Source organism: Varroa destructor, unplaced genomic scaffold (assembly GCF_002443255.2).
Source record: "Varroa destructor unplaced genomic scaffold, Vdes_3.0 BEIS01000002.1, whole genome shotgun sequence".
NCBI lineage: Eukaryota > Metazoa > Arthropoda > Arachnida > Mesostigmata > Varroidae > Varroa > Varroa destructor.
The window spans coordinates 14,768,080-14,783,174 of record NW_019211455.1 but is presented as its reverse complement, the minus strand read 5'-3'; the positions used below and the strand labels follow the sequence as shown (position 1 = coordinate 14,783,174).

At 43.0% G+C, this 15,095-nt stretch overlaps 1 protein-coding gene and 1 long non-coding RNA gene across 4 annotated transcripts in view; one reads left to right on the top strand and one right to left on the bottom strand.

Annotated features, from left to right (window-relative positions):
- Positions 1–7,494, top strand: part of LOC111245074 (netrin-1-like) — a 73,784-nt gene extending 66,290 nt beyond the window's left edge. Inside the window, exons 2-6 of the mRNA XM_022792881.2 lie at positions 4,456–4,644; positions 4,840–4,989; positions 5,238–5,396; positions 5,546–5,734; positions 6,218–7,494. Coding sequence (XP_022648616.1) covers positions 4,456–4,644; positions 4,840–4,989; positions 5,238–5,396; positions 5,546–5,734; positions 6,218–6,351 — 821 coding nt within the window. The 3' untranslated portion in view covers positions 6,352–7,494. The remainder of the gene's footprint in view (positions 1–4,455; positions 4,645–4,839; positions 4,990–5,237; positions 5,397–5,545; positions 5,735–6,217) is intronic.
- Positions 7,495–9,574: 2,080 nt separating this feature from the next.
- On the bottom strand, positions 9,575–15,095 carry LOC111245076 (uncharacterized). Of its 3 annotated transcripts, none has more exons than XR_002671210.2 (3): positions 14,920–15,095; positions 13,106–13,472; positions 9,575–9,737 (listed from the first exon to the last, which is right to left on the bottom strand). It is a non-coding gene; the product is annotated as an uncharacterized LOC111245076 (long non-coding RNA). The 3 variants fall into 3 exon arrangements; XR_015321598.1 differs by lacking the exon at positions 14,920–15,095 and adding an exon at positions 13,698–13,803; XR_015321597.1 differs by lacking the exon at positions 14,920–15,095 and adding an exon at positions 13,752–13,839 and having other exon boundaries at positions 9,576–9,737.

Genomic DNA, 15,095 nt, shown 5'->3' with positions numbered 1-15,095 from the left:
GTGACCGGATATCTGCATCAGCGTATGATCACTTACGCCGTTGGGTGTAGATCTAACGTTACCGCCACGTCGGATGCTGGCCCGCCTCTGTCAAGTGAATGCCAATGTACGTTACGTCGATCGATATACGACACAGGGGGCAGTGTAGATATCGAGGATGCCTCATGGATGCTTGTTGGATAATTGGTCTCAACCATCTATTGGTCGCAGGGCAGCCACTGCCCCAACTGGTGGCGAAACCACTTCAGCTCGGGTGACCCGATACCCTTTCTTTATTAAAATGTGTCTCGACGATTTCCCATCATAACTTGCTCCTTTTTACCCTGATTCAGTAGCAGACGAAACGAAAGAAACGGCGAGAGACGCCGAGATATAGTAAAATATAGATACAGTGATTGAGGAAGAGAAAGAGGAAGGGAAGGGAAGGAGAAAGGGAGAAATGTTCAGGAGAGAAGAGAAACGTCTGTCAGCCAGTTTGTGCCTGTGTGTCTAGTTGAGCGGAACACCTTTAGAAGCTCCTGCTTTTACCGATATTAATGTTCAAATCTGGCGGTTTGTTCGAATTCCAAGAGCAGCGCTACGGCTGGTAGTAGCGATAGGCAGCAGTTTGACGTGGGAGCTATCGATCGTAGATCGTCCGATGTCGTACGCGCGACGAGGCGGTGCCGTCCTTACGAAATGGACGTAGCCTACGCATACTTTGAACGGCTGCTAGCACTAATCAAAGAGATGGGCGCGGCCTGCGTTTTTCGCGGCCCAGTCGCTGCTAACGAGTCAACAATGCAGCCAAAGGGCCACCTGCTGTCAAGCCGAGCTTAGAATATCAGTAGCAGCAGGAGCAGCAGCGGCGGATGGAGGATCAAACGAAGTGAAATATAGAAACAGAAAAGGCGCCGATGAACTCGCGCAGAGACCCGAAGGAATAACAAAAAGGGAAAGGATATACACAAAAAATACAGCGCTTCAGAACCGCGTGGACGTTGAACGACGCTTTGAAAAGGTTACGGCGCTGCTGGCTAGCAGACTGTTAATGCGGGTAACAGTATGAGCCAAACGCACACTCTCAGGCCAGAACGGTACAGGCATATATATATATATATGTATATAGCAATGTTGCGTCACAAGCAATACGCGGAACATAAGCAGGGACAATATTGACGCTACCGTACACTGGCGACTTTCATAAACAGGAGAGCAGGACATTAAAAGGCAGCCGCCATCTAACAAGACATAGGAAAGCTGAGCCGCTTCCATCCGTTCGACGAAGTCATATGTAGGAACTTGTTTTTCTTTATAGGAATTTTATTTCTGTTCGATTCTGTTATATATCGCGCGCTATATATCGCATGCGGTACACACCATAATACTGATTTGCTCTTGATTTCATCGGCATTAAACAGGCTTAAACGTGTTCACGTGGATCGTGTACAGAGAAACGACTGATGCTGTTTTCTATATGAGTCAACATCTACCAGTAATCGACACTTTCTCATTTTATCGCTTACAGTGTCAAAAAGTCTTCATACGCAGTAGAAGAACTATGCCAGGCTGCATGTAACTACAGTTCGTATCTCAAGATTATTTTGTTTTTAGTCAAACGTGTATCTGGTCAAATATATATATATATATATATATATATATGAACCACGACGATTTTTACTTTTCCAAAACAAAGGGCAAGAGAAAGGGGGCGAACTGTGTAGAACCTTCGTGAGTTAGTTACCTTTGTCAGTATTGTTATCATCCATTGGGCAGGAGTATGTATTAGGTTCGTTGACAGATCATGGGGTGCAAATATCACTTAGCAATTTGATTTCGTGTCTCTTTCAGCGAACTTAATGATAAACGGACATACTCTGACTCTGTGAGTGGATATAATTATTTGTAAAAATATTCTGTTTTTTTAGCACAAACAAGGGAAATTAATGGAATTTTCCTTAAGCTACCTTTATCAACGGCTTAGAAAAAGAAAAATATAAAATTAATTAGGTGATCGGCAATTTATAATTGTTATCTTCACATAATTATCGGAGTGAACGAAGACTGCATGCAACAAAATCCTGAAGTCGCATGTTCTTTACCGCGCTTTTTTTTTTTCTTTGTTTAAAGGTAAACGAAAGATGAAAATATCTTAACGTTTTATTTTTCCATAGTTTCCAAGTTGTCATTGATAACTAACGGACGCAAATGAATCCTTGTGGAAATTTATATGATAAGAGAGTGGGAAGGTTTACAACTGCTAACTAATTTGATATTGTTTAGCAATCCTATCGTTTGGTAAAACGTATCATGGTACTTTTCAACGCATACTCTTTCCAATCAGGTATTAGTCGACTGAGTACCTACAAAGGTAGCTCAGTCGACTCCAGCGTCAGTTCAATTGAGCAACTTAATGGCATTTACGACTACCAGCTCTGCCTATAGTTCCCGAAATCGCCATATGAACGACATACATATGAACGAGGCGGAACACGGCAAGGCTTCTTTTTTTTTGCAAGCAACATCACAACGTCATAGTCGTATGGTGGCAGTGGTGCTCCGATTGAAAACGGATTTTTATTTTTTATACCCCGCCGTACAGTGTTTAACGTATAGCGTACATTGAACAGCAATGTATGCATACGACAAAAGGCAACACAGCGGGCGAACCGGTTTGTCCCACTTCGACCTGCGGAAGTACAATCAGCCCTTTGGGCAATTCCTGTATAGTATAGCCCTACTGCGTGATGTCTACACGACTTTCCATCCAGTGGCTTCGTGTTGTTATTTACCCCCTAGACAGCATGTTCCTTGAGGGATGAATAGACACTCCTGCGCCGCCATCGCAGCATTCGCCGTCGGCGCTACCCCTTGGCGCTAGTGAGCCTTTACCTCAAACTGCTAGTAAGCCAAGCAGCGGCATTCTGTTTACCAACCGAATGCTACGCGGCTTGCGATCTTCTGGCAGGAATCGCGCAAGGGGACGTTAATGAAGATCGGGACCGTGAATTGGCCCAGATCCAGCGAGCTGGCGAGCACAGCACAGCACAGCAGACAGGGACAAATTCTCAAAGGTGGGTACTTCCTGCATGTAGCTTTATTCGATCCCATTCGAATAAGTGCGGTCGAATAGCGAACGTACGTAGCGAAAGGCCTGCTGAACGAATCAAGGAATAGAGCGCTAAAAGAGTGCAAGTTGCAGGCTTCTGGAAGCAGTTGAACAAGGCCATAGCAAAGTCGTATTCGCTCTTAGATGCTAGCGGCGGCAATGATGTTGTGGCCATGGAGATTCAGTGGGTTGGAAAGCAAGAAGGGGGTTTTTCGCTATGTTCGAGCTGCGCGTTCCGCCTTGAAGCGGCGCACGCCACGTCGACAGACCTGCTCTAAATTGTAGTGGTTCCCACAGCGACTGCTGCTGCACCGGCGTACTTCGAGATTATTTTGCATGTTTTGTCTGTCTCCCTATCTCCTTTCCTCATTTTTCGCTAGCCTTCTAGGCCAAGACGATTCGGATGGTCGCCGTCTGTCTGTCCCGTGGCATTGCTTCGCTGGTTTGATAGCATTGTTGCGCCGTTAGTGGCGGTGCTGGTCTCCTGCCGATGCTGGCTGATGCCGCTAAAGCGTTGTATCGTTGTGAGAATTCGACAAGGGGGGTGAATTGGGGAAGAAGCACACGCCATATATAAGGTAAGGCAAAGGGAAAAAGCGGGAATGGAACGGCTAGTTGATCTGAATGGGTAACATTCGCTCAAGAATTGCGGAAGGAGGCAGCTAGACAGTAGAACACCGGTAGAAGCCCTTGACGCTTTTATGTCGCTACTGGATCACGCCACTCGAGTCACGTTGGAGGCACAATGCTCGTAGAACGACAGGACAGAGGCGGCGTTACCATTACTTCTACTACCGCATCTCTATTAGAGAAAGGAGCGGTTATACCAAGAAACAGCAGGTTGCAAGGCCTACTCAACTATAACGGTAATACCGCTACGAGGAAGAAAGTAAACAGTGTGTTCTTTAGCAAAACGATTATTACGGGCTTGCGACAGAAAGATACGTACATCTTTCGCATGCTATAAGATTACATTGTTATACAACTGGACAAAAGGAAGAGTCGAGAGGATAATGCAAATTATCATTAGATTTCGATATCGTCTGAATTTTTAGGTTAGAATATAAAACGACGGTAGGGACGGGTTGGTGTTCTCTGCGAATAGTACATTTAGCCATGCACGTATGCAGTCCAAATCATACAAGGCCTGTAGATATTTGCGTCCGACATGGGTGCCTACGAGCTTTAGTCAAACTTAGGGTAAGTATGCAATACATTAAAAAGCAAACAGAATTACCATTTGTTTTTTTCACGCAACCCTTCAATTATGACGTGAGCCTTTTTCGAGTGTTTTTAGTCGTGTGTGCATTGTATCTCATCTCATTTTTTAATATGATTGTGTATCCGTTTCCGCTCTCGATTCGCAGCATGTCAATGCTACGGCCATTCCCGTGTGTGCCGTTTCAATATGGAACTATATAAACTGTCAGGTTTCCGAAGCGGGGGAGTCTGCGTCAAGTGTCGGCATAATACTGCCGGACGGCACTGCCACAACTGTCGGGAAGGGTACTACCGAGATAGCAATTTGCCAGCGACACATCGAAGAGCCTGTAAAGGTAAGCTTGCACGTTCGTCCTTGATCTTTGGCTTAGACACACGAAGGAGTTTGCGAACTATTTCAGCCTGACTCGCTGGAAAAATGTTTATCACCCGTTCGGATATAATCTTTATATGAAATTAGATAATTTAACAGCTCAACGGACAGCTAGATTTTAATATATGTATATGAAATTATTGTACATTGATTGAAGCGTGCGAATGCCATCCGGTGGGATCTCTGGGGCGCACCTGTAACATGACGTCAGGACAATGCCCGTGCAAAGACGGTGTCACAGGACTCACGTGTAATCGTTGCCAGAGGGGGTATCAACAGTCACGGTCACCGATCGCGCCATGCGTTCGTAAGTAGCTATGACATGATGACATCGGTGATATATATCTATATCCTTGTATAACGAAGTGGTAAAGCGAGTATTTAGGAGTGCCAGCTAGCTGGACATACATTGAGATGAAGTACACATTCGGCTTCACTCGAGCAGTTCTGATAAACAGGTTGTCAAAGTAGACTATATTTCTTGATATGCTTAAACACTTTATCCATGTTTAGCACCCTACATATCTACATGTATGCTCCCTATTGCGATCGCAGGCATTCCTCAGTTCGAAGAACCTCCGACGATCGTTGCCGACGGACCGGCTGATGATGATTATGATGATGATGACATTGACGATTCGGAAGAAGACGAGGACGAATGCCCTCGCTGCTTGCAAGAGCTGACCTTTAGTACATTTTGCAAAAGGGATTTTGGTAAGAACCAAACATGGAACTAGTTACCTTCGCGTGCTAGCCAGTGTGCAAGCCGATATATATGAAACAGTCCGGAAGGCCCATATTAATAACTTATGGATGACGCTAAATTCGACTTACTTTACCCATCTTATGTTTTCTCTCTTTAGCAATCCGCGCGACCATTCAGAGTCGAGAGACGTTCGGCAACTGGGCCCGATTCTCAATCGAAGTCAACAAGGTGTTTAAAGGTGGCCCCCATAAGGTCCGCAGGGGAGCTCAACATCTTTGGATACCTTCTGCCGATCTTAAATGCCGATGTCCACATATTAAAACGAAATCGACATACGTTATTCTAGGTAAGTGGAGAAGGTGATCCGTAAAGCATTGATGATTTTAAGCAAGAATTGCCTTTCGATTTTTGCAAGTTCTCTGGCAATAGTATTATACGTGAAAATACAACTAACAACAAACTAAACCTGGTGCCATTTAATTCGTCACTGCAAAATTTCAAGCGCTGGCTTTATGGTTAGGGGTTTAACGTTAAATAGTAAAAAATATTAGAAGTCTGCTATAAATAGTATATTGAATATAATCGACTGAAGCGCACGTTTCAGGGAAACGAGCACATGATTACGAAACTGCATTAATTCATATGCATGAGATATTTGCAGGACTTCGAGATCCGACCTCGAACGAATAAAAAAACAATATCTGCGTAAGACGGACACTTCATATACGCCCTTAAATGCTCATCTGTTCTACTGGACCAGCCGGTTATGTGGGCTAGGTACGAACGAGCGTTTTTAACCTTATATCTGTGCATCTATCTGTTCCGTTAGGTACGATGCAGATGCACGGGGGCCGATTAAGCCCTACGGCTGACCCGGACGGCTTCGTTAAAGAGACCGAAGAGCTACTTGAGAAGACAGTCCGCAAAATGGCACGTAGACGAAGAAGATGCAACAGTTTTTAAATCCAGGCCTTACTCATACAGGGACAAGCACATCGAAACCTGGATTATATAAACCATGTCAGGTCATGCAAAGTGGACGCTATTCCAATTATGTAAACAGAACTTACGGATCTTTGTTTGTGGTCACTTAAGGCAGTGCCCCATTTTCACACCTCTTTGGTGCTTACGCGGAGCTGGAGGACTTTGATGCATTAAATTCTCGGCGACAACATGCTATGGTGGCTGATCCGATCAATAAGAAATCACTGACGGTGAATGGTAACAGATTATTTACAATTAGACTGTTATCATCTAGCTTGCGGTTGCCGTACATGTCCCCTTCGTATTGATCACATGTCTATAACTACGGACTAAATAACAGTGAGGAGCTAGAAAGCGTCTGAAGCGTTTTGATCTGAGCTGATGCACTACCTGCAGATAATAGCAGAAATAGAAATCTGATAATAGTTCATTCAGTATCATGCCAGCTCCATCACTATTATACCGTATTGTATAATGTATTGTATAATATACACTCTATGGCGTCCATACTCGTGGCCAAACTTTAGATCAAGCAATTACGAAGTAACGAACAATAAATGTAAAATAGTTTCCATATTTATACGCAACAGGTGGTAAACCAGACCTGTTTGATTGATTGATTGATTGATTGATTGTCTAAATTATTTTGCTCATACAGTTAGCATGAGCACACGCCTCACTCACCCACCAGGAGCTGTCCTGTACCGGAACGCCAAATATAAGATTTAATTGTGTTTAATTAGTTCCTGAAAAACAAGAATAGACCGGAAGGGCAATCGGTACTAACACTGTATTCGCAAAAAGAATACGCTGTCAAGTTTCGGTGCCCTAACGCTGCTACCAGCCATCTCGCAGGGGCGGTAATGTATCTGGAAGGAAAACAGAAAACTAGCGGGCTTCTAACAACCATTGCCGAGTATTCCTAAGAGCAATGCGAGCGCGGGTGAAAAGGATGCCCGACGACGTGTAAATAGCATCACGTGTACATAATTGAACACCTGACGAACATACACACATTGCGTTTAATTTATAAGGCATGTGAGAAGGACAAAATATACTAATAATAAAACCATCAATCAATAAATTAATGAGAGAAAATTATTTTTCTCTCGTCGTATGCTATTAGATGTCTTGTTTATCAATATTAGATATGAATCTAATACTTGATTGTATAGTTTTAATTACTATTTACTCGGCAAACTTTTTCGTACTCATTTGAACAATGTGAGTGTTTGTGTATAGCTTATCTTGACTGAGCATGCACAGTGTACGGCTTCCGCACTAGCGAAGCTCAATGAGGCTCTAGATGCGGCGATTGTGGGACACTCTAAATTGAAGGTCCGCTAAGGAAAAATAGTATTCCGATCAAGACTTTCGGACTATTGCGTATATATATGTAGATATTAATTATCCGGAAATTTACGCGTTTCTGAGATTCTTGGTAGAGTAAATGACTTCCTTTCATATATCTAAAATGTTTCAACTATCGACTACATATCTAATTTTTCATCGGAGGTTTCAGCTTTTTTCGTAGCGACCCTTTTTTTTAGTGTGGTTTATTGTATATGATATTAGAAGCTATAGCTAGGTATCTACGACTTATGCGCGTCCGAGCCCTTGACGGCGTCTACATTTCCCCGAAGCAGGACGTTCCTAATGGCAGAAATTCCAGATAGCTTGCACGGAAGCCGAATACAAAGACAAACTAGTGCCAACACTAATCTGTCGTTGTATTAAGTTGTCAAAACGAAGGTTATTAGGCAGTTTTTTTTTCCGTTATTCCATAGTTACTTGCAGCGCTGAATCGCCCAACAAACGCAGAAAGCCTAATTGGAGAACGCAGCACGACAGTTCCCGAAGTTACAAAGTCGCCTTTAGGGAAAAGCACAACTTTCCATCGAAGCGACTAATTCTTTTCGCCGTAACTAGGATTTTCACTTGAGAACACATTATGCAGGCCATGCCAAGCCTCGTTGCGGGGCAACCTCCATGGCAAAGCAGACACCTTTAATTGCGTTAAGGGAGCTTTATTATAGCTCCAGGACTTCAGTCCACATATGTTTACAGGCACGCTGTTTCCCCATTAAAGGAAAGAGGTAACGGTCAACTGGATATTTCTCAGCAGCTTTTTCGTTTGGCCAGCGCCAATTGCAGTATCGTGCTTCGCAGCGTTCGCCCAGTAAAGAAATACGTTCAAGGGAAATAGGTATTGCCTGCAGTGACATTCCGTTGATACTCTATTTTATAAACTCGTTTTTTATTATCGCTGTAGACGACTATTTAATATGCTGATGCTTTTATATGTAAATCTGTTTAGTGTAGTTTATAATAGTTAGTCCTAGGAATTTCGGGCCTAACTACGCTAGATATTACATTAAAGCTATGATGGAGAGTTTATTGTGATTTTTTCAATTCTGGCACCGAGAAACTTTTAGTTGTCAAAGTTGAACTCCTAAAATAAAACTGCTTTCACAGAGTTTACTGTCCACTCAGTAAGGTGACCCTGATTTTGTTTTATTTTGCTTGCTTACGTTTCCCTCCTCTGCAATTTTTCCAAGTTAGGCCCCTTTGTCTAACAGGTCATGATTATATCACATGTGCCGTCAAAAACTACCTATTCTAAGTGTTAAAAGTTTCTTCTTATTGCTTTGCTGTTTGTTGGTAGAAGCACGCAGTCAACCGGGCTGAGCTAGCGGCTGTAACAAATTCGTTGACCTTATGATCAAGAAGTAAGGCAAAAACGACTAATTAACAGGTTTGGAGGTGGCCCGGCAAGAGCCTAGTAGGACTCTCTCTGAGACCTGTTTTTTTATCCTCTTGTTATCTTATCCTTTACTCACGACGAAAGGCGGTCGTGCCAAGACGAAGCAAAGCCTTTGAGGTAACACCAAGGAGCGGCTCACAACAAGTCCAGATCTCGGCCTGTTCATAGGAGTTGCACCTACAAAATGAACGTTCTGACTCTCTTTCACGCACTCCTTCACTGACAAACGGTTACACGCAGTGCTACGAGGTATGGAGAACTACTGTAAGGCTATGGATAGAGGATGCCAACGAGAAATGTCTTGGGTGCTAGAAACGTGGGACAGAACTAGAAGCAAGTTTGCTGCTGAGGGAACAGTAAGGCCACGTAAGCTTTCTTTTTTTTTAACTTTCTTATTTTATTCATATATATTATGTACTTACCTTACTTTCTAACAAGAGCAGAGCAAGCAATTAAAGAGAAATCGACGATATTCCAAGGCTCTGCTTTCCTCTCGTACGCTTTTTTCTATCCTCTCGCTTTACGCACCGGTCCCCTTATGTCCTATTCTCAAATGGGACGCCGCTCGGGGGAAAGTAGGGCGAGGCCGACTGAGACGAAGCTGTGCAATACGTAATGGGGAAGATACAGTTCTTTTTGTACAAAGTTTTGTATGAAGCCATGCTGCTAGTCATTATCATTGGAGTACATATATGAAATGTGTGTTTCTGTGTGCCTTACTGTCTATCTTTCACGAACAATCCTATCCTATGTGCTTGTCCTCTAGCAAGTGTAGCAGCGATGTTAGAACGACGATATTATGCGCTATGCATGGCGACTCAACGCTACAACGACAATGATGAAGCTGGCGTAAAGGAACCGCGAAACGAGGTGAAATATTAGTCGACGGATGAACGAATTCCTGCCTAGTCGCTGGCCTATTCATTCTGGCATAGGTGCTAAAGTCCTGATTGGTACAATCGAGTTCGCTTGAGCTCAGTTTGATAGGTTCACTGGCCTTTGCTAATCTGGCGATTTGACGCTACACTTCGCTGGTATTAGCTTTTCGGTCATTCATGCCTCTGCTGAGCTTAGCTTCAGAGAAAAGTCATTCGTAGCAGGAGCAGTAGCAATAACAGCAACGCATCGTACACGCATATATGCACAGAGAGCAGGGAGAAAAAGATGGATCAAGAAGGCCCTAGTATATACAGGAAGGATCGATGCGCGGACGCTACCAGCTACCGGGCGCTTCGATACGCTAATGCGACTGGCAGTCGGATAAAAGGTAGTTATGGACAGTTGTTACTGAAAAACGCAAGACGTTAGATGATTAACAGTAGAAAGAGAGGTGTTCGTGTTTGATGGCGGCAGCAGGAAGAGGAGTCTTCAGCGTTGAAATGACTGTCTTTCGCTAACCATGTGTCCACTATGGTCGTGATAATGATGGTTTTGATAAGGCGGAGCAAGCAAGGCGCGCCAGCTAGTTCTACAGAAAAACGCTCATCAAAGCGCTTCGTAGGAGAATCAGAAGAACAGCAGACGAAACAGAAAACAGAGAGAGAAAAAAGTAGCAGGTACAAGAAGGACTCTGTGATGGACGAAGCTGCAGAAATGATATGGCGCGCAGTAGTCATACTATCTTCCGAGGGGTACTGCGTCTGTATGGATACAATGAATTACAAAAGCAATCGAGAAGCTATGGCAGCGTTGTACAGCTTAACGTTAATAGCTCCAAATTAGTAGCGTTTATCATGGTGATTAGATAGAGTAGGGTACAAAGTGTTGTATGGGGGCGCACTTCCGTTTCTATGCATATGAAGACGTCAATGACAATGGCCGCATATTGACGATATTGTTTCCTATGATGAATAGTGCCTCTGTTTCATCTAACAGTTCTAAAACTTTCGGCGGAAGATGAAACTCGGAGAGCCGATAAATTTTGAACCATTAACCATTGAACCAGCCACTAAACTAACATGAAAATCTGAAGCGAAATTTTCTATCATGGCAAACAGCCCTTAGGCAGATGTCACCGAGCAGACAACATAACAGTTATTAATGATACGCTGTATACAAATCACACAGTTAATGGTTGATCAATCTTCTGTGCTTGGCTCAGGAACATCATTTAACTTACTCATTTGGTGCCGCTCGTTAGTATCTCTAGCTAAAGGTATCAAGTTTGGTATCAATTATTTTTAGACATTTTGTAGGGAATGCCACTGAAGGGACAAAAGATATCTAACAGAGCTCCAGCCTCTTATGCAAAATCAAGCAGATAACACGTTTGGCTCACAAGTTTTTTTTGCTCTAGTTGTAAAAAGTATGAACGGAAATACACTTTGTTATGTTAATAATAGTAAATAATATTTACTAAGTTATAATACCTAAAAGTATATAAGAAAATCTGAAAAGAAATAATATTAAAGATAGCGTCTTACGTTACTGTATATATTAAGGTAACACTGTTCTCAATAAGCGATGTTCAAGCAGGTCGAATTTGGCCTTGTTTTGTAGGGCTTACTTTGCCCTAAACATTCGTTTAATTGTCACAGAGTGGCCTGTCTTCATATTATTGGCATGGCGATATGAGCCTTTAATTCGATGCGTATATCCTTAATATTACTTCTAAAACAGAACAGCTTCTTTAAGTTAAGTTATAGCTATGCCGCACTTCTCTGTTATATCTTATTACCCATCGTATTTACAACCGTTTATGTCCGAAAACAAAGCAAATTAGGAGGTATAATAACATTGACTCAGATAAATAGGCGGCGTGGCGTACCGCGCTACGGTGACATCAATTCCTTTGTACCTTACCGATGTGTCTATATATCCCTCGAATTCAATTCACCATAACGTCTTTAGATTTATGTTGCTTTTCATTTATTTGTATCCGTTACTACCGCCGCTATTGCACTTAATCGCCTGGTGCGGTGCTTGATGAGTAAGGCTCCAGGAAAGAAATCCTCCCTTCGTTTTCTCGCAATAATAATAGCACAATAATAGCAAACTGTGAAAACGAGCCATGAGGGGGCTAGATGCCGTTAGCGGCAACGGCCACAATGACAATGCTGGCTTCACAGAATCAGCCAAAAAAGAGAAAACGAAAGTAAGAGAGCCCTTTCAGTACTCTTATGAATGTCACAATGCTTAGGGGTCTGCGTCACTAAGAACCTCATTAGGGAGGTATAGTGTGCGGCCTACGGATAGGGCCTACCGAGTACTAAAGTCTTACGTTCAGTAGACTTCATCGGGCCGAGGTAACTAGGCCAAGTCAACCGAAAACGATACTCATAGCCAAAGTGGATGCGTCGCCTTCCACGCCGGCCACGGAGCTCAACAAAATGGCCACTGCCAGGCCACTAGTCCACCAACAAGCTTATAAGCTAGGCTCACCGCTAGTGACTGAGAGAAACCAAGACGAAAGAGAAACCATCTCGTTGACGAGAAAGAAAATGAGAGGAATCAATACTTAAGGCCCTTAGGGAATCTTTGTAGAACCTACGCTAGTAAACCGTCGGCCAACATCGAGTTTGGTGAGTTCGGTTATATTCGCCACCCGATGTTCGTTTGTGCCATCTCTTTTTGCTATTCTTTATCAAGATTGATAGACAGGCGCCCTTTTCGGAGAAGGCGAAATGAGGCGCTGAATGGGGGCGTCAAAAGGGGCACAGATAGGGCTCTCTAAAGCAGAAAGAGAGAGGGAAGATGAAAGTAAAAGACACAATAGAAATATACCAATAGTGTGGCGAAGAGCCATTGATAACAAACACATTTTACTGCTACGCAGATATTTTCTTTTATCAAAAAGAAAGTAGAGAATGGGCGTCGAACTGGACTCGAGAACGACAGTTCTACAAGAGGCTTCTCCGAATCACCAGGATCAGAGGCACACACTGCCAACGCCACAAAGGTGCGAAGGCTGACTAGCCGGAGGACAAGCTCGATAATGAAGAACAACACAGCGGCCACGCCCCCTCTTACCTTTCCCCTGATTGGTGTTTCTACGTCGTCAGCCTTTTGCTTTGCCACTTTGCCGTTGCCCCGTTGTCTTGTTCAGGCCCGCCTTTAGTACACGACGCGGAGATCTCACAGAAAGACATCGACATCATGTGAATATCGCTACATGAAAGCATGGTCATAGCGAAAAGGATATCGGCTTTTATGAATTGTTTGCTATAGGCGTACGTGCTTGTCTTCATTGAGCTGTCTTGCGCCCTCTTGCTTGACCCGCACCGAGGAAAGGTGGATGGATCGGGAGTTGCTCGTACGCTTAGCGGCAACGTGAAGGTATGAGAGGTGTGCTATTGTTTCGAGTGCGGAACGTTTGCGCCCGTGCTTTCATCCTCGGCTGCTAAGGAAACGTCAGTGTTATATCATGTCCTTCACGGGGTGTTTTTTTTTTATTCTGAGCAATCTAACGGTGCCCTGTATCGAATATGAGGCATTAGCGTAATTGGATGCGCATATCGAAATGGTTTTTCCTTGATACTCTGATATAAATTTCTGTACACTTTTAGTCTCAGTGTAAAACTGATTGGTTAATCGAAAATTGGGAATGTAGACAACAAATTACCAAAAAAACCGGCAAAGTCTTGCTAAGCAGAAGCGGTATTACTCGATAGACTACCATTTCATTCGACTTCGTTGCTTTCCCTTGTATTCATCTGTTAGCTAAAATATCCATTAATCCCATTGAAGACCTAGCTAAAAAGTGTAGCACAAATCGAGTACGAAAACAAAAAGAATTACATAAATAATTGCCGTTTTTAGTGTTTTAGCGCGTTAACGTAACGCTTCGAAGATAAAAAAATACAATAGGTACTAGATGTTCGTATTTCCGCACATTGCGTTTCTATTGCCTTTATTCATCTATTGGGGAATCATTTGCTAATTCCGCACCGCATTTATTTCACGGTATGGCGAGCTACCTTCTCAGATGGTTTGCCAACTGGGGGGTTTGCGATGGCGGATGTTGCTAATGCCGGGAATAGAAAACACCGAACGGATTCACCGTCGTGCTCGCCCAGTCTTTGTGGCGATGGGAAACGAGTTATAAATAAGTAATTATCAGCGGGCGACCAAAGCAAGGATAGAGATAAGTTATATCAAATACTGCACTTCCTGCCAGCTTCATTTTCCACCATTAACGTTAACGTCATAGATATACACGGCATGAGTCAACAATCGCATGATAATTTCTCCTTCCAACTAGCATTTTTCATTTCTATTTCCATTTTATTTCGCTTTTATTGTTGTTCTATCAGGCGTAAAATAGACTGTCATATTGTCAGCTGACCTTTATATGAAGCTCTCAAAAAAACGTTTATCGTACTCTGTATACATACATGGCCGTGTTAACATGAAGTCATCACGGGGACGATTAGCGAATGTGTCATCGTTGGTCACCCAAAGGATTTGCAGGTATATCCACTGCTATCGTTCTTGTCTACCTAAATATGACTAACTACTCGATAAAGGAGGGCGGAAATTTAGAACAATTCCTTTTTCTAGCACAGTTAAATGTGTTTTCTATAGAAACGAGAAAGGTCGAGGGCAAACCTTGACGAAATGAATTTGTTAGAAATAAACCTCAGTTATAATCTTGGTGTGGCCTACAACAATGGCCTCAACTCAATATAATTGGCATTTATTTTAGATGGTAGTACTTGGTAATTTGTTTTCTAATATGTATTCACTTTTTCTCTAGTTTTTACCGTGTCTATGGATGGTTGAGTCTTATTCCAAGCTTTCAATAAGTGCCAAATTCTTACAGTGAAAGTAAGTGCATAACTTACATATAGCCCACAATAACTACCATGGATCCTTGCGAACTTGTATGAATTTGTCGTCAGCGTCCGCGATTCGTAGTCAACTGGCCACGGTACAACAACGCTACCAGTTTGTTATATGACTAAAATTTTCTGACTTCGTATTGAGAACGAACGGTAATAGTAATACGTAAAAACCTATT